At 47.3% G+C, this 18,900-nt stretch overlaps 3 protein-coding genes and 1 pseudogene across 6 annotated transcripts; 3 read left to right on the top strand and 1 right to left on the bottom strand.

Moving 5' to 3' along the window:
- The first annotated feature begins 1,621 nt into the window (after window positions 1-1,621).
- Window positions 1,622-3,865, top strand: LOC128299370 (heat shock protein 70 A1-like). Of its 2 annotated transcripts, XM_053035317.1 has the most exons (2): window positions 1,761-3,621; window positions 3,652-3,865. In XM_053035317.1, the coding sequence occupies exons 1-2, from the start codon at window positions 1,782-1,784 to the stop codon at window positions 3,699-3,701; spliced, it is 1,890 nt and encodes a 629-aa protein (XP_052891277.1). In that variant the 5' UTR covers window positions 1,761-1,781; the 3' UTR covers window positions 3,702-3,865. The 2 variants fall into 2 exon arrangements, with proteins under 2 accessions (XP_052891276.1, XP_052891277.1); XM_053035316.1 differs by having other exon boundaries at window positions 1,622-3,865.
- Window positions 3,866-5,479: 1,614 nt separating this feature from the next.
- Window positions 5,480-7,723, top strand: LOC128299302 (heat shock protein 70 A1). 2 transcript variants are annotated; one of them, XM_053035221.1, is made up of 2 exons: window positions 5,619-7,479; window positions 7,510-7,723. In XM_053035221.1, the coding sequence occupies exons 1-2, from the start codon at window positions 5,640-5,642 to the stop codon at window positions 7,557-7,559; spliced, it is 1,890 nt and encodes a 629-aa protein (XP_052891181.1). In that variant the 5' UTR covers window positions 5,619-5,639; the 3' UTR covers window positions 7,560-7,723. The 2 variants fall into 2 exon arrangements, with proteins under 2 accessions (XP_052891180.1, XP_052891181.1); XM_053035220.1 differs by having other exon boundaries at window positions 5,480-7,723.
- A 3,800-nt stretch (window positions 7,724-11,523) lies between these two features.
- LOC128310696 (uncharacterized) lies at window positions 11,524-12,021 on the bottom strand (annotated as a pseudogene).
- A 4,022-nt stretch (window positions 12,022-16,043) lies between these two features.
- LOC128299328 (heat shock protein 70 A1-like) lies at window positions 16,044-18,287 on the top strand. Of its 2 annotated transcripts, XM_053035251.1 has the most exons (2): window positions 16,188-18,043; window positions 18,074-18,287. In XM_053035251.1, exons 1-2 carry the CDS (start codon window positions 16,204-16,206, stop codon window positions 18,121-18,123), a joined length of 1,890 nt encoding a protein of 629 aa, XP_052891211.1. In that variant the 5' UTR covers window positions 16,188-16,203; the 3' UTR covers window positions 18,124-18,287. The 2 variants fall into 2 exon arrangements, with proteins under 2 accessions (XP_052891209.1, XP_052891211.1); XM_053035249.1 differs by having other exon boundaries at window positions 16,044-18,287.
- The last annotated feature ends 613 nt before the right edge of the window (window positions 18,288-18,900 follow it).

Raw genomic sequence — 18,900 nt, 5'->3', positions numbered from 1 at the left:
GGAAAGAAAGTAAAACAAAACAGACTGTATTGAATATTATATCGTTCTTAGCTTTTAGCAATACATTTCTCCGAAAATTTGAGAGAATGGTTTTTTCGTAACCGTAGATTTACGATTACGTTAGTTTTGCCACTAGAACCGTCCCCTTCAAACTGGCTGGTCAAGTTTATTGAGTGCGTTAGTTTCAAAATCCTGCAACCAATCTTGTAGTGGAAATGCGACATTCTTCAATTACAATCATTTTGACTTCAATTCTTTCCTAGCCTCTTTTCGTGCACATGTTCGTTCCGCTCCTGGTGTTATCATTTGTATGTTTTATTTTCCATCCACTCCTACTTAGAGGTTTTGATAGTTTGTTTTTTTCTCGATTATTTTTTTGTAATTATTAATACGTCAGTACATTAAGATTCATTGTTTAATCTAACAGGCAGACTAATGATAACAAAAATAAAACATAAATGTTATTGTCGGTGTTGACTTTTGACCCAGGATAGGTGAAGTTTTGAACGACTTCGAAAGTGCGCTCACCTATTTCGTAACGTCACCTGTGCATAAGCTAGGATTTATTAGCAGGGCCGCTGATGGTGCCACCATCAACTTGGTTTTTGCCTCGTTAATCTCCAACCCGAGGATTTCTCTCGTACCTTGCGCATTATAAAGCACAACATAATGAAACACGAAGTAATACTGACACTGGTGTAATTGAAAACAAGCTGTGCCCTTTAGTCGAGATAAATACAGCTTTTTAAAATAAATAAATTTCCTGTGCTTTGTATATTGTATCCATGAGATTCGATGGGCGTATCAATGGTATTGCGGTAAAGTGTTGAATAAAACACACTAATGCTGTTATGATGGACGAAAACAGAACTTCTTGAAAGGTCTATCCTTCGTTAGTTTCGAACTTCCAAATATTCGACCTCAAATATGAATGGTAAATTTTACCGACAATGTTCAAGTGGCATATTCCTAATCCTGGCCGTTCTAGTGTTAACCCTTCGTTTGCTCGTGCTAGTATTTTGCAGGCAACGAAACGTTCAGCGTGTTAGGGTTGGACGCTGTTGTGGATAGAGATAGTACAAATGAACAGCTCATAAAAGGTATTAATACTGTTTGCCTTATTATCCATCCTCCGAAGGCCGAACCGTTTTGACGATTACTGTGTATTTTAAGCTACAGTCTTCCAACACTCCTTAAGCATTCGAATCTAAATTTCTTTTTTTAGAATCTAAAAAGTACGGATGCTGTAGTATGAACGTATGAACGTATTTCATAAACGCTTTGCATATGTTTCCACTTCCATCCTCCAAATCATTGGCACGCCTTTCCAAGCTACGTAATAGAGAAAAAGAATTGGTGTATTGGTTCGTCACACCAAAGGGGACCACTACTTGCACGTACACGCCGATGGTGGATGGTCATCAGCTCGGTACAGCCAAGACACAACGTCAACTCACCACATCCATGACACACCAGTGGTATCGAGCACTATCGCGTACGTTCGAGCAACCGTTCGAGTAGCTTCTGGTGGGTTCGAGAAGCTCACCGATGATTCTAGAAATTGAAATGTTTCATATATATAGCCGCGTTTCGGGCAGCGAGCGTCATTCAAAGAACAACAAACGGAGAGTGAAAAGCAAACGCGCGCCAACTACAGCGTGAGAATCAAGCGTGCAACAATCGAATTGTGAATTACACGAAAAAGCTACACTGACGCGAACTTGTTTTATCGAGTTGAAGTGAACTTGAAAATATAAACACCGTACAAACTTATCGTGAAAATGCCGTCTGCAATTGGAATCGATTTGGGCACGACGTACTCGTGCGTAGGAGTGTTTCAGCATGGAAAGGTGGAAATCATTGCCAACGACCAGGGCAACCGAACCACTCCAAGCTATGTTGCTTTCTCGGACACGGAGCGGCTTATTGGTGACGCAGCCAAGAATCAGGCGGCCATGAACCCTACAAACACAGTGTTCGATGCTAAACGATTGATCGGACGCCGGTATGACGACCCGAAGATTCAGGCCGATCTTAAACACTGGCCATTCACGGTGGTGAACGACTGCGGAAAGCCAAAGATCCAGGCGGAATTCAAAGGATCACGCAAGACGTTTGCGCCAGAGGAGATCAGCTCGATGGTGTTGACGAAAATGAAGGAAACGGCTGAAGCATACCTGGGCCATTCGGTGAAGAACGCGGTCATCACAGTGCCAGCCTACTTCAACGACAGTCAGCGACAGGCTACGAAGGACGCCGGTGCCATCGCGGGTCTGAATGTGATGCGCATCATCAACGAACCGACGGCGGCCGCACTGGCTTATGGTTTGGACAAGAATCTGAAAGGTGAACGCAACGTGTTGATATTCGATCTGGGCGGCGGAACGTTCGACGTATCCATTCTGACCATCGACGAGGGCTCGCTGTTCGAAGTACGAGCCACTGCCGGCGATACACATCTGGGAGGGGAAGATTTCGACAATCGAATGGTGACCCATTTCGTGGAGGAGTTCAAGCGCAAGTTCAAAAAGGACCTATCGACGAACGCCCGGGCACTGCGGCGCCTGAGGACGGCTTGCGAGAGAGCGAAACGTACGCTTTCCTCCAGCACGGAGGCGACGATCGAGATCGACGCTTTGATGGATGGCATCGACTACTACACGAAAATCAGCCGTGCCCGCTTCGAGGAGCTTTGCTCGGATCTGTTCCGCTCCACGCTGCACCCGGTGGAAAAAGCCCTCACGGACGCAAAAATGGACAAAGGCGCTATTCACGACATCGTCCTAGTGGGCGGTTCTACTCGCATTCCGAAGGTACAATCGCTGTTGCAGAACTTCTTCAGTGGCAAATCCTTGAACTTGTCGATCAATCCCGACGAAGCGGTGGCCTACGGTGCGGCGGTCCAAGCGGCTATTCTTAGTGGCGATAAGGACGAAAAGATCCAGGACGTGTTGTTGGTCGATGTGGCTCCGCTATCTCTGGGAATCGAAACCGCCGGAGGTGTGATGACTAAGCTGATCGAGCGCAACTCACGTATCCCGTGTAAACAGACACAGTCCTTCTCGACCTACGCGGACAACCAGCCGGGCGTGTCGATCCAGGTGTTCGAAGGCGAGAGGGCGATGACAAAGGACAACAATCTGCTGGGCCAGTTCGACCTTTCGGGCATTCCGCCGGCACCGCGCGGTGTGCCAAAGATCGAGGTCACGTTCGATCTAGACGCGAACGGCATTCTGAACGTATCGGCGAAGGAAATGAGCACTGGCAAGGAGAAAAACATCACGATCAAGAACGACAAGGGTCGCTTGTCGCAGGCTGACATCGACCGTATGCTGGCCGAGGCGGAGAAGTTCCGCGAGGAGGATGAAAAGCAGCGAGAGTGCGTTGCAGCGCGCAACCAACTCGAGGCGTACTGTTTCAGCCTGAAGCAATCGCTAGAGGCAGCCGGTTCGAAGCTAAGCGAAAGCGATCGCAAAACAGTAGAGGACCGGTGCAACGAGGCCCTGCGCTGGATCGACGGTAACAGTATGGCAGAGAAAGAGGAGTACGATCACAAAATGCAGGAGCTATCGCGAGCCTGCAGTCCGATCATGACGAAGCTGCATCAGCAGTCAGGAGCCGGTCCATCTCCGACCAGTTGTGGACAGCAAGCTGGCGGTTTCGGTGGACGAACGAGACCGACAGTAGAGGAAGTTGATTAAGAGGCAGACAAAGCGGCCAGCTTCAGGAGTAATACTGGCAAGGCGTACAAGAAGACTGTGCTATTAGCTGTACATGAATATGAATAAGTCTTTATATAAGAAATTGATGTATAACTGTAAATGGCTGTTTTGCAAGAAATGCTTGCCGTTAAATAAAGGAAAGAAAGTAAAACAAAACAGACTGTATTGAATATTATATCGTTCTTAGCTTTTAGCAATACATTTCTCCGAAAATTTGAGAGAATGGTTTTTTCGTAACCGTAGATTTACGATTACGTTAGTTTTGCCACTAGAACCGTCCCCTTCAAACTGGCTGGTCAAGTTTATTGAGTGCGTTAGTTTCAAAATCCTGCAACCAATCTTGTAGTGGAAATGCGACATTCTTCAATTACAATCATTTTGACTTCAATTCTTTCCTAGCCTCTTTTCGTGCACATGTTCGTTCCGCTCCTGGTGTTATCATTTGTATGTTTTATTTTCCATCCACTCCTACTTAGAGGTTTTGATAGTTTGTTTTTTTCTCGATTATTTTTTTGTAATTATTAATAGGTCAGTACATTAAGATTCATTGTTTAATCTAACAGGCAGACTAATGATAACAAAAATAAAACATAAATGTTATTGTCGGTGTTGACTTTTGACCCAGGATAGGTGAAGTTTTGAACGACTTCGAAAGTGCGCTCACCTATTTCGTAACGTCACCTGTGCATAAGCTAGGATTTATTAGCAGGGCCGCTGATGGTGCCACCATCAACTTGGTTTTTGCCTCGTTAATCTCCAACCCGAGGATTTCTCTCGTACCTTGCGCATTATAAAGCACAACATAATGAAACACGAAGTAATACTGACACTGGTGTAATTGAAAACAAGCTGTGCCCTTTAGTCGAGATAAATACAGCTTTTTAAAATAAATAAATTTCCTCTGCTTTGTATATTGTATCCATGAGATTTGATGGGCGTATCAATGGTATTGCGGTAAAGTGTTGAATAAAACACACTAATGCTGTTATGATGGACGAAAACAGAACTTCTTGAAAGGTCTATCCTTCGTTAGTTTCGAACTTCCAAATATTCGACCTCAAATATGAATGGTAAATTTTACCGACAATGTTCAAGTGGCATATTCCTAATCCTGGCCGTTCTAGTGTTAACCCTTCGTTTGCTCGTGCTAGTATTTTGCAGGCAACGAAACGTTCAGCGTGTTAGGGTTGGACGCTGTTGTGGATAGAGATAGTACAAATGAACAGCTCATAAAAGGTATTAATACTGTTTGCCTTATTATCCATCCTCCGAAGGCCGAACCGTTTTGACGATTACTGTGTATTTTAAGCTACAGTCTTCCAACACTCCTTAAGCATTCGAATCTAAATTTCTTTTTTTAGAATCTAAAAAGTACGGATGCTGTAGTATGAACGTATGAACGTATTTCATAAACGCTTTGCATATGTTTCCACTTCCATCCTCCAAATCATTGGCACGCCTTTCCAAGCTACGTAATAGAGAAAAAGAATTGGTGTATTGGTTCGTCACACCAAAGGGGACCACTACTTGCACGTACACGCCGATGGTGGATGGTCATCAGCTCGGTACAGCCAAGACACAACGTCAACTCACCACATCCATGACACACCAGTGGTATCGAGCACTATCGCGTACGTTCGAGCAACCGTTCGAGTAGCTTCTGGTGGGTTCGAGAAGCTCACCGATGATTCTAGAAATTGAAATGTTTCATATATATAGCCGCGTTTCGGGCAGCGAGCGTCATTCAAAGAACAACAAACGGAGAGTGAAAAGCAAACGCGCGCCAACTACAGCGTGAGAATCAAGCGTGCAACAATCGAATTGTGAATTACACGAAAAAGCTACACTGACGCGAACTTGTTTTATCGAGTTGAAGTGAACTTGAAAATATAAACACCGTACAAACTTATCGTGAAAATGCCGTCTGCAATTGGAATCGATTTGGGCACGACGTACTCGTGCGTAGGAGTGTTTCAGCATGGAAAGGTGGAAATCATTGCCAACGACCAGGGCAACCGAACCACTCCAAGCTATGTTGCTTTCTCGGACACGGAGCGGCTTATTGGTGACGCAGCCAAGAATCAGGCGGCCATGAACCCTACAAACACAGTGTTCGATGCTAAACGATTGATCGGACGCCGGTATGACGACCCGAAGATTCAGGCCGATCTTAAACACTGGCCATTCACGGTGGTGAACGACTGCGGAAAGCCAAAGATCCAGGCGGAATTCAAAGGATCACGCAAGACGTTTGCGCCAGAGGAGATCAGCTCGATGGTGTTGACGAAAATGAAGGAAACGGCTGAAGCATACCTGGGCCATTCGGTGAAGAACGCGGTCATCACAGTGCCAGCCTACTTCAACGACAGTCAGCGACAGGCTACGAAGGACGCCGGTGCCATCGCGGGTCTGAATGTGATGCGCATCATCAACGAACCGACGGCGGCCGCACTGGCTTATGGTTTGGACAAGAATCTGAAAGGTGAACGCAACGTGTTGATATTCGATCTGGGCGGCGGAACGTTCGACGTATCCATTCTGACCATCGACGAGGGCTCGCTGTTCGAAGTACGAGCCACTGCCGGCGATACACATCTGGGAGGGGAAGATTTCGACAATCGAATGGTGACCCATTTCGTGGAGGAGTTCAAGCGCAAGTTCAAAAAGGACCTATCGACGAACGCCCGGGCACTGCGGCGCCTGAGGACGGCTTGCGAGAGAGCGAAACGTACGCTTTCCTCCAGCACGGAGGCGACGATCGAGATCGACGCTTTGATGGATGGCATCGACTACTACACGAAAATCAGCCGTGCCCGCTTCGAGGAGCTTTGCTCGGATCTGTTCCGCTCCACGCTGCACCCGGTGGAAAAAGCCCTCACGGACGCAAAAATGGACAAAGGCGCTATTCACGACATCGTCCTAGTGGGCGGTTCTACTCGCATTCCGAAGGTACAATCGCTGTTGCAGAACTTCTTCAGTGGCAAATCCTTGAACTTGTCGATCAATCCCGACGAAGCGGTGGCCTACGGTGCGGCGGTCCAAGCGGCTATTCTTAGTGGCGATAAGGACGAAAAGATCCAGGACGTGTTGTTGGTCGATGTGGCTCCGCTATCTCTGGGAATCGAAACCGCCGGAGGTGTGATGACTAAGCTGATCGAGCGCAACTCACGTATCCCGTGTAAACAGACACAGTCCTTCTCGACCTACGCGGACAACCAGCCGGGCGTGTCGATCCAGGTGTTCGAAGGCGAGAGGGCGATGACAAAGGACAACAATCTGCTGGGCCAGTTCGACCTTTCGGGCATTCCGCCGGCACCGCGCGGTGTGCCAAAGATCGAGGTCACGTTCGATCTAGACGCGAACGGCATTCTGAACGTATCGGCGAAGGAAATGAGCACTGGCAAGGAGAAAAACATCACGATCAAGAACGACAAGGGTCGCTTGTCGCAGGCTGACATCGACCGTATGCTGGCCGAGGCGGAGAAGTTCCGCGAGGAGGATGAAAAGCAGCGAGAGCGCGTTGCAGCTCGCAACCAACTCGAGGCGTACTGTTTCAGCCTGAAGCAATCCCTAGAGTCAGCCGGTTCGAAGCTAAGCGAAAGCGATCGCAAAACAGTAGAGGACCGGTGCAACGAGGCCCTGCGCTGGATCGACGGTAACAGTATGGCAGAGAAAGAGGAGTACGATCACAAAATGCAGGAGCTATCGCGAGCCTGCAGTCCGATCATGACGAAGCTGCATCAGCAGTCAGGAGCCGGTCCATCTCCGACCAGTTGTGGACAGCAAGCTGGCGGTTTCGGTGGACGAACGAGACCGACAGTAGAGGAAGTTGATTAAGAGGCAGACAAAGCGGCCAGCTTCAGGAGTAATACTGGCAAGGCGTACAAGAAGACTGTGCTATTAGCTGTACATGAATATGAATAAGTCTTTATATAAGAAATTGATGTATAACTGTAAATGGCTGTTTTGCAAGAAATGCTTGCCGTTAAATAAAGGAAAGAAAGTAAAACAAAACAGACTGTATTGAATATTATATCGTTCTTAGCTTTTAGCAATACATTTCTCCGAAAATTTGAGAGAATGGTTTTTTCGTAACCGTAGATTTACGATTACGTTAGTTTTGCCACTAGAACCGTCCCCTTCAAACTGGCTGGTCAAGTTTATTGAGTGCGTTAGTTTCAAAATCCTGCAACCAATCTTGTAGTGGAAATGCGACATTCTTCAATTACAATCATTTTGACTTCAATTCTTTCCTAGCCTCTTTAGCACCGTCCAGTGGCACTACTTTTATTATAAACCGTCAAATAGCTTATTTCCAGAACTTATCACGCTAGTGCTCTGTATTCGACACGTGCGACTCGAGAAGGAATGATCCTGACAGTTGGCGTCTTTCACAACTGTCATGTGTTGGGTTTTTTGGCGTGACAGCTACTGTCACCACGGTCGCAGGTCTCGTTGACCGTTACGACGGTCGCTACAGTGCTCCCCTCCTAGAGCGGTGTCATCGGTAGCGTAGTGGAATGGTAACCTTCCGTTGGGACCTGGTGACACCGGTCGATACCTGGTCCTTTCGACGTAGGATAGATGGTGGTGGGGCGGTGTGGGTGGTCGCTCCGGAATGTTGTAGCGACGGTGTTTGTGTTGCCGGTCGAGTGTGCTTCAGGGTCGTCCGCTGATGCTCGGATGATGACAACTGGGAGGTGTCAGTATCGCAGTCCCGGTTCGTCGGTTGTTGCTCGTCTGATGGAGGCAGCGACATCGGAGTTTTAGGTCCATGTTGCTGCTGAGGCGTTGAGCTAGCTTCTTCCATTAGGCCATAAGCCGGCTTCAGGCGGTCCACAGAAATCCGCGATGGCTGTCCGTGCATGTGAATCTGAAAAGACTTGGAATTCCGTGTAAGAACCTGATAAGGACCGTGATATGGCGTCGTCAATGCGGGTCGGATGGTGTCGTTTCGTACGAACACGTGCGTACAGCTACTGAGATCCGGGTGAACGAAGGAGTTTCGGTTGCTGTGCCAGGCGGTACTCGTCGGTCTGATATTGCCCATTGCTTCGCGGAGTGTATTGACAAAGTCGGACTGGTCGGCCAACAATGTTGTAGGTTTTTCGCAAACGAATTCAGCGGGTATGGTAAGTGTTGTACCATATACCAGCTCAGCCGGTGAAGCGTTGATGTCGTTTTTGAAGGTGGTACGTAAACCAAGCAGAATCAGCGGTAGATGTTCACTCCACCGGGAGGTGTCTTTGCAAATCATCGCTGCCTTGAGAGTACGGTGCCACCTTTCGATCAACCCGTTCGCCTGTGGATGGTAGGCTGTGGTTCTGATGTGCTTCGTTCCGAGAGCTTTTGTCAACTCGTTAAACAAGGAGGATTCGAATTGACGTCCCTGGTCGGTCGTTATATAGGACGGTACGCCGAACCTAGCGATCCAGTGGAACAGCAGTGCCGATACGACTGTAGACGCGGTGATATCCGGGATCGGTATCGCTTCTGGCCAGCGTGTGAAGCGGTCGATAATCGTTAGACAATATCGGTTGCCGTTACTGATCGGGAAAGGTCCGATAATGTCCACGTTGATATGGCTGAATCGGGACGATGTCGTGGGATACTGCGTTAGAGGACTTTTAGTGTGTCTGCCTACCTTGGCGCGTTGACAGGCCAAACAGTTCCTGGCGAATTCTCGTGCGTCCTTGTTGATGCCCAGCCACACAAAGCGCTCTGTCATGAGCTTGGCTGTAGCTCGTGCTCCTGGATGGCTCAAATCGTGTACCGCGTGAAGAAGCTTTTTCCGTAACGATTTAGTAATATATGGGCGAATGATTCCTCCGGGGCAGTCGGCGTAGAGCGAATGTGAGCTTCCAGGTATTGGTGTTTTTTGAAGCAACAATTCTGTCCTTACTTTTCCGCTGATAATATCAGTAATTTCGGGATCGCAGGCTTGTTCTTCAGCTAGTTCGTTAAAATCAATCGACGGAGCGCCGTGCACGATCTCCACACGTGAGAGTAGATCAGCTGTGACGTTTTCTTCTCCGGCGACGTGGCGGATGTCCGTCGAAAATTGTGCAATAAAATCTAACTGCCTGGCTCTACGCGGTGAGGCGTCATCATGCTTTTGTTTGAAGGCGTACACCAGCGGCTTGTGGTCAGTATATATACTGAACTCGCGTCCTTCTAACTGGTATCTAAAATGCTTGATGGCTAGATAAATTGCCGTGAGCTCACGGTCATACGTGGAGTACTTACGTTGCGCTTTCTCAAACTTCTTTGAAAAAAAACCAAGAGGTTGTCGTTCGCCGTCGACTAGTTGGTGAAGTACGGCTCCGGCGGCGTAATCGGAGGCATCCGTCCACAACGAAAGTTCTCCATCTGCCGCGGGGTGTGCCAATAGCGCGGCGCGTTGCAGCTGTTCCTTGCATCTGTCAAACGCTTCGGAAGCTTCAGTTGTCCAGTTGAGTAACGTCTTATCCTTTTTTTTGTTTCCTGGGGTCATTTCGAGCAGGATGCCCTGCGCTTCAAGAGCGTGAGGCAAGAAACGACGGTAATAATTTACCATAGCAAGGAATTTTTTTAGTTCCATTACGTTTGTCGGCCTATCCAACTCGCTAATTGCCTTAACCCGGTCAGGGAGGGGACGTATTCCTTCGGTGTTAACCAGGTGGCCCAGAAAAGAAATTTCGGTCTTATAGAACTCGCATTTCGCTGGATTAATGGTCAAGTGGTGTAGTTCCAACCGTTGGAATAGTTGACGAAGATGGTCGTGATGTTCTGCTTCTGACGATGAGGCGACGATCATATCGTCAATATAAGGGAAGACGAAATCAAGTCCCTGCAGAACGTGATGGATGAGGCGCTGGAAGGTTTGCGCGGCGTTTCTCAATCCGAACGGCATTGTCGTAAACTCAAACAAACCGAAAGGCGTCGTTATCGCCGTTTTCGGAATATCCTCTGGGTGTATTGGGATTTGGTGATATGCCTTATGCAGGTCGACTTTAGAAAAGACAGTCTTGCCCTGCAATGACATTGTAAAATCCTGCAAAAATGGTAGAGGGTAACGGTCGGGGACCGTTTTCGCGTTAAGGGCCCTGTAATCGCCACAGGGTCGCCAAGTGCCGTCGGCTTTTTTCGTCATATGAAGTGGACTGGCCCAGCTGCTGTTGGAAGGGCGGCACACTCCGAGCTGCACCAGGGATTCGAATTCAGCCCGAGCAGCAGCGTACTTCTCGGGAGACAGTCGGCGAGGTCGGGCGAAGGTCGGCTGACCAGTGGTCTCGATGCGGTGCGCGATTTCAGATTGCTGGTGCGTACCCGGTGCGATCAATCCTGTTAATCTTGGGAACTCCTTCAACAACGAAGCGATGGGTGACGTTGCATCACACACTTTGACGGTTGGTTCTTGCAGATTTCGGTCCGGAACACCAGGTATACGTAATTTTGTTAAAGCGTCGACGAGGCATTTATTTCGAAGATCCACCAGGAGGTGAAAATGCAAAAGGAAATCGGCTCCGATGATTGCAGTCCCTACATCTGCGATTACGAAGTTCCATAGGAACGCTCGCCTTAGGCCAAGATCTAAAGTGTAGAGAGATTCTCCATAAACGCGAATCGGGGAACTGTTTGCGGCAAATAATTGCATCGATGAGGGCTTGCACGGGACGGAGCTGTGCTGCCTGGGAATCACAGAGACGTCAGCACCGGTATCTATTAGAAACTTCTTGTTTGTGTTACGGTCCACTACAACGAGCCGATAGCTGGATGATGAAACGGCATGGACCTCCGGTACAACGTCTCGGTGAGAAAGTCAGGATGACGGAGTGTGGGCACGTTGCTGCCGGTTGTTAAAGGAGCAAGGTGCTCTGCACTTTCGCGCTTCCTGACCATATCGTTCATGATAGAAACACAACCCGTTAGGAGTTGGGGTAACAGTACGACGCATTGGGCGTGGACGGGAACGCGAACGAGGTCGGGCATGTTCCGGGCGAGTCCGCTTCAATACCTCTTCCAAGCGTTGGCTCAGTTCGGCCACCTGTCGCGAGAGGCGTTCGACTTCATCATTTCGTACCTCGGAAACGGTGTGGTACGGACCCGTACGGTGGTATAACGCAAAGGAATCCATAACGGAGTCGGCTACCCGTACCTTATCCTCGACGTTCGGTGAAGCAGCGATCACGGCAGACTGTGCATATGGCGGTAAGCGTCCGATCCAGAGATCGATGAGCATGGAATCGGTCATCGCTCCGTTCGCGGTGCGTCGCATCTCGGCCAGCAACTGCGATGGTTTCCGATCCCCAAGGGTCATTTCCGACAGCAAGCGATGCAAACGACTTCGCTGCGACTCCTCCAAATGCTGAATGATCGCTTTCTTCGCTGTTTCGTAGCGCTCGGTGGTTGGTATGTTCTCGAGGAGATGACGCAACTCGGGAAGGACCCGGATAGGAATGCGTGTCTTCAGGATATTGAAGCGTCGAGCATGCTGGCTCGCCGGAATGTTCCCCGCGTCTAACCAGTTTTCCAGGGCGAAGAAAAAGGTGTGGACATCGGCGGTGTCCAGCTCGGGTGGTTTAAACTGCATGGCGTTTAGCGATTCCACTTGCAGCTCACGTAACCCGGTAGAGACCTCACGCGTTGGAGGTATTTCGACGCTCAACGACGTTTGAGTAGAGTTGGCGATGTTAGAGCTAACGTCTTTCGGCGGATCTATGACCGGTGGTTCCACGTTTTTCGGGCTGTGCATCATTTTTCCACACGGATTAAAAGTAAAAAAGGGTCGATCTTACCTTAATCGTAGGCGTCGCCCTTGCAGCTGTCTTCAATCCCAGTGAGGCGCCTCGACGCGTGTTTCGATGTCGGTACGGCTTGGGCTTCCTTCACGAGATGAACAAAATGGCGGCTTCACACACGTGGAAGGCACACGTTCGGCGGTGGCGGCGTCGATTGGCTGGGTGTCTTCGATTCACAGGGAACGTTGTGGAGTTTCCGATTCCGAAGGACAATTTCCTCGTGGCGAGGTTAAAACGTCGAGTGCAGCGATAAAATGCTGGGTGAGAACAAACCTCAATGACGGCTTTTGTTGTACAAATTGCGCACGCCGCTTGGCGTCGTTTTTTCACCACACATACACTGAGAAAACTCTCCCGAATGTCCCAATGTGTTCGAGTTTAAACGGAGTTTTTTGGAGTCTCTTCGGAAGACCACAACCGACGATTATTGGTGATTCACTTCTCGGTATTTGTCTGTGGAGTCTGTTATACCTGAACGCTCCGTGGATGATATATATCGCACCTTCACGGCGTTGGCACGTGGTACTAATACAAAATGGTCGTCGCCCGGGCACTGTTGGCAACCACGCCCAGTTAGCCAAAACCCGATATCCGACCCTTCTAAGACCGATATAGGACGGTCGTATAGCGGTCTTAAAGCATTACTTACAGCAGCAATTATAAGACTCCGTGAAATATATAAAACGGGCCATAATTATAGCATATGAACCATAAAATTGAAATATTTCATTTTTGTCGTGAAATTTCCAATGCAGTTTCATTTCTTGCAAAAGTTTAAATGAAATAATTCAACCGTTAAATTCCTTCGTTGAAATATATTCGTTCTTTATTATTTATTCGTCAAATTTGTGATGACAATTCACAAACTTAACGAAATTCGTGTTCTCTCTTTGGAGCATTCGTTGTGCGACCAATCATCCATACAATTGTCCTACTTGCAAATGGTTATCGTTAGATTCTCGTCAATTCGAAGAATTTTGCAGCAAGCCTTTTCAATCGAGTTTTACACATCCAGTTGCTTTCTATTGTACTGTGCCGTAAACTGAAATAAACATAATCACAGAGAAACGAATCATCTCCGATCGTTGTACACCACAAGTTTTCCTAGTTTTACAGTATTTTCCTGTCGGAAAGTGCAAAGTAATCTTACCTGTTGCCAGATCGATGTTCGCAAAGGTTCGTTCTCCCTTCTTTTACTGAAAGCTTTTCTCCACTCTAGTACGACGCCTGTACAGCATACCGGTTCTCCTTATTTTTGCAGCGTAATCCATTCCTATCACTGAAAATCGAAGGAATCATAATCAGATTATACTCGCTTAACAATATTTACGGCTACTTACGTTTCAAATAGCTAAAAGATAGCTAATATTAGCCTCAAAAACACTATTGATTGCCTGAAACACAGAAACACACGGTTTATATCAAAGGAAGTGTTGACAATTGTTCTGACATGACAGATAGGAAAAAACGAAATATATCGCTATCTTCGATAAGCTGTATGACATTTATCGAAACAGATTTGAAACTACAACCGAAATCGATGAAATGTTTCGATAGTTCGGTGAAATATAACATGTTTCAGACACATTTCAGTTGGATCATAAACCTGTTTTCAATTATAGTTGTTGTCCAGACTTTTTACTGTGCCTCCTTGGCGTTAGATAGCATGGCCAAAAACCAGTCTTATATACAAAGACCATTTCCATACAAAATGAAATTTATATGACTTTATTACGACCGACGGTCGTAGAATGGCTCTATGGGTATGATATAAAATAGCACGATTTCGAACCAATCTGCTTTTACGACCACAAAGTCGTAGTGTAGAACAAATGAAAATTCTACGACCCTAATCAGACTCTGTGGTCGTAGAATGGCTATATGGGCGTGTATCGAGGGCGCGGAGAGCACGAGCGGAGGATCGTGGTTATTTCGATTTGACGTAATCACGTCGGGGTCACCAGTTTTAGCACCGTCCAATGGCACTACTTTTATTATAAACCGTCAAATAGCTTATTTCCAGAACTTATCACGCTAGTGCTCTGTATTCGACACGTGCGACTCGAGAAGGAATGATCCTGACAGTTGGCGTCTTTCACAACTGTCATGTGTTGGGTTTTTTGGCGTGACAGCTACTGTCACCACGGTCGCAGGTCTCGTTGACCGTTACGACGGTCGCTACACCTCTTTTCGTGCACATGTTCGTTCCGCTCCTGGTGTTATCATTTGTATGTTTTATTTTCCATCCACTCCTACTTAGAGGTTTTGATAGTTTGTTTTTTTCTCGATTATTTTTTTGTAATTATTAATAGGTCAGTACATTAAGATTCATTGTTTAATCTAACAGGCAGACTAATGATAACAAAAATAAAACATAAATGTTATTGTCGGTGTTGACTTTTGACCCAGGATAGGTGAAGTTTTGAACGACTTCGAAAGTGCGCTCACCTATTTCGTAACGTCACCTGTGCATAAGCTAGGATTTATTAGCAGGGCCGCTGATGGTGCCACCATCAACTTGGTTTTTGCCTCGTTAATCTCCAACCCGAGGATTTCTCTCGTACCTTGCGCATTATAAAGCACAACATAATGAAACACGAAGTAATACTGACACTGGTGTAATTGAAAACAAGCTGTGCCCTTTAGTCGAGATAAATACAGCTTTTTAAAATAAATAAATTTCCTGTGCTTTGTATATTGTATCCATGAGATTCGATGGGCGTATCAATGGTATTGCGGTAAAGTGTTGAATAAAACACACTAATGCTGTTATGATGGACGAAAACAGAACTTCTTGAAAGGTCTATCCTTCGTTAGTTTCGAACTTCCAAATATTCGACCTCAAATATGAATGGTAAATTTTACCGACAATGTTCAAGTGGCATATTCCTAATCCTGGCCGTTCTAGTGTTAACCCTTCGTTTGCTCGTGCTAGTATTTTGCAGGCAACGAAACGTTCAGCGTGTTAGGGTTGGACGCTGTTGTGGATAGAGATAGTACAAATGAACAGCTCATAAAAGGTATTAATACTGTTTGCCTTATTATCCATCCTCCGAAGGCCGAACCGTTTTGACGATTACTGTGTATTTTAAGCTACAGTCTTCCAACACTCCTTAAGCATTCGAATCTAAATTTCTTTTTTTAGAATCTAAAAAGTACGGATGCTGTAGTATGAACGTATGAACGTATTTCATAAACGCTTTGCATATGTTTCCACTTCCATCCTCCAAATCATTGGCACGCCTTTCCAAGCTACGTAATAGAGAAAAAGAATTGGTGTATTGGTTCGTCACACCAAAGGGGACCACTACTTGCACGTACACGCCGATGGTGGATGGTCATCAGCTCGGTACAGCCAAGACACAACGTCAACTCACCACATCCATGACACACCAGTGGTATCGAGCACTATCGCGTACGTTCGAGCAACCGTTCGAGTAGCTTCTGGTGGGTTCGAGAAGCTCACCGATGATTCTAGAAATTGAAATGTTTCATATATATAGCCGCGTTTCGGGCAGCGAGCGTCATTCAAAGAACAACAAACGGAGAGTGAAAAGCAAACGCGCGCCAACTACAGCGTGAGAATCAAGCGTGCAACAATCGAATTGTGAATTACACGAAAAAGCTACACTGACGCGAACTTGTTTTATCGAGTTGAAGTGAACTTGAAAATATAAACACCGTACAAACTTATCGTGAAAATGCCGTCTGCAATTGGAATCGATTTGGGCACGACGTACTCGTGCGTAGGAGTGTTTCAGCATGGAAAGGTGGAAATCATTGCCAACGACCAGGGCAACCGAACCACTCCAAGCTATGTTGCTTTCTCGGACACGGAGCGGCTTATTGGTGACGCAGCCAAGAATCAGGCGGCCATGAACCCTACAAACACAGTGTTCGATGCTAAACGATTGATCGGACGCCGGTATGACGACCCGAAGATTCAGGCCGATCTTAAACACTGGCCATTCACGGTGGTGAACGACTGCGGAAAGCCAAAGATCCAGGCGGAATTCAAAGGATCACGCAGGACGTTTGCGCCAGAGGAGATCAGCTCGATGGTGTTGACGAAAATGAAGGAAACGGCTGAAGCATACCTGGGCCATTCGGTGAAGAACGCGGTCATCACAGTGCCAGCCTACTTCAACGACAGTCAGCGACAGGCTACGAAGGACGCCGGTGCCATCGCGGGTCTGAATGTGATGCGCATCATCAACGAACCGACGGCGGCCGCACTGGCTTATGGTTTGGACAAGAATCTGAAAGGCGAACGCAACGTGTTGATATTCGATCTGGGCGGCGGAACGTTCGACGTATCCATTCTGACCATCGACGAGGGCTCGCTGTTCGAAGTACGAGCCACTGCCGGCGATACACATCTGGGAGGGGAAGATTTCGACAATCGAATGGTGACCCATTTCGTGGAGGAGTTCAAGCGCAAGTTCAAAAAGGACCTATCGACGAACGCCCGGGCACTGCGGCGCCTGAGGACGGCTTGCGAGAGAGCGAAACGTACGCTTTCCTCCAGCACGGAGGCGACGATCGAGATCGACGCTTTGATGGATGGCATCGACTACTACACGAAAATCAGCCGTGCCCGCTTCGAGGAGCTTTGCTCGGATCTGTTCCGCTCCACGCTGCACCCGGTGGAAAAAGCCCTCACGGACGCAAAAATGGACAAAGGCGCTATTCACGACATCGTCCTAGTGGGCGGTTCTACTCGCATTCCGAAGGTACAATCGCTGTTGCAGAACTTCTTCAGTGGCAAATCCTTGAACTTGTCGATCAATCCCGACGAAGCGGTGGCCTACGGTGCGGCGGTCCAAGCGGCTATTCTTAGTGGCGATAAGGACGAAAAGATCCAGGACGTGTTGTTGGTCGATGTGGCTCCGCTATCTCTGGGAATCGAAACCGCCGGAGGTGTGATGACTAAGCTGATCGAGCGCAACTCACGTATCCCGTGTAAACAGACACAGTCCTTCTCGACCTACGCGGACAACCAGCCGGGCGTGTCGATCCAGGTGTTCGAAGGCGAGAGGGCGATGACAAAGGACAACAATCTGCTGGGCCAGTTCGACCTTTCGGGCATTCCGCCGGCACCGCGCGGTGTGCCAAAGATCGAGGTCACGTTCGATCTAGACGCGAACGGCATTCTGAACGTATCGGCGAAGGAAATGAGCACTGGCAAGGAGAAAAACATCACGATCAAGAACGACAAGGGTCGCTTGTCGCAGGCTGACATCGACCGTATGCTGGCCGAGGCGGAGAAGTTCCGCGAGGAGGATGAAAAGCAGCGAGAGCGCGTTGCAGCTCGCAACCAACTCGAGGCGTACTGTTTCAGCCTGAAGCAATCCCTAGAGTCAGCCGGTTCGAAGCTAAGCGAAAGCGATCGCAAAACAGTAGAGGACCGGTGCAACGAGGCCCTGCGCTGGATCGACGGTAACAGTATGGCAGAGAAAGAGGAGTACGATCACAAAATGCAGGAGCTATCGCGAGCCTGCAGTCCGATCATGACGAAGCTGCATCAGCAGTCAGGAGCCGGTCCATCTCCGACCAGTTGTGGACAGCAAGCTGGCGGTTTCGGTGGACGAACGAGACCGACAGTAGAGGAAGTTGATTAAGAGGCAGACAAAGCGGCCAGCTTCAGGAGTAATACTGGCAAGGCGTACAAGAAGACTGTGCTATTAGCTGTACATGAATATGAATAAGTCTTTATATAAGAAATTGATGTATAACTGTAAATGGCTGTTTTGCAAGAAATGCTTGCCGTTAAATAAAGGAAAGAAAGTAAAACAAAACAGACTGTATTGAATATTATATCGTTCTTAGCTTTTAGCAATACATTTCTCCGAAAATTTGAGAGAATGGTTTTTTCGTAACCGTAGATTTACGATTACGTTAGTTTTGCCACTAGAACCGTCCCCTTCAAACTGGCTGGTCAAGTTTATTGAGTGCGTTAGTTTCAAAATCCTGCAACCAATCTTGTAGTGGAAATGCGACATTCTTCAATTACAATCATTTTGACTTCAATTCTTTCCTAGCCTCTTTTCGTGCACATGTTCGTTCCGCTCCTGGTGTTATCATTTGTATGTTTTATTTTCCATCCACTCCTACTTAGAGGTTTTGATAGTTTGTTTTTTTCTCGATTATTTTTTTGTAATTATTAATACGTCAGTACATTAAGATTCATTGTTTAATCTAACAGGCAGACTAATGATAACAAAAATAAAACATAAATGTTATTGTCGGTGTTGACTTTTGACCCAGGATAGGTGAAGTTTTGAACGACTTCGAAAGTGCGCTCACCTATTTCGTAACGTCACCTGTGCATAAGCTAGGATTTATTAGCAGGGCCGCTGATGGTGCCACCATCAACTTGGTTTTTGCCTCGTTAATCT

Source organism: Anopheles moucheti, chromosome 2, assembly GCF_943734755.1.
Source record: "Anopheles moucheti chromosome 2, idAnoMoucSN_F20_07, whole genome shotgun sequence".
In the NCBI taxonomy this organism is placed as follows: domain Eukaryota; kingdom Metazoa; phylum Arthropoda; class Insecta; order Diptera; family Culicidae; genus Anopheles; species Anopheles moucheti.
The sequence above is the reverse complement of the archived record's forward strand: the minus strand, read 5'-3'. Positions and strand labels throughout refer to the sequence as shown.

Excerpts from the sequence above, each read along its gene's own strand:
- LOC128299370 (XM_053035316.1), top strand. The coding sequence starts at position 1,782 with ATGCCGTCTGCAATTGGAATCGATTTGGGCACGACGTACTCGTGCGTA.
- LOC128299302 (XM_053035220.1), top strand. The coding sequence starts at position 5,640 with ATGCCGTCTGCAATTGGAATCGATTTGGGCACGACGTACTCGTGCGTA.
- LOC128299328 (XM_053035249.1), top strand. The coding sequence starts at position 16,204 with ATGCCGTCTGCAATTGGAATCGATTTGGGCACGACGTACTCGTGCGTA.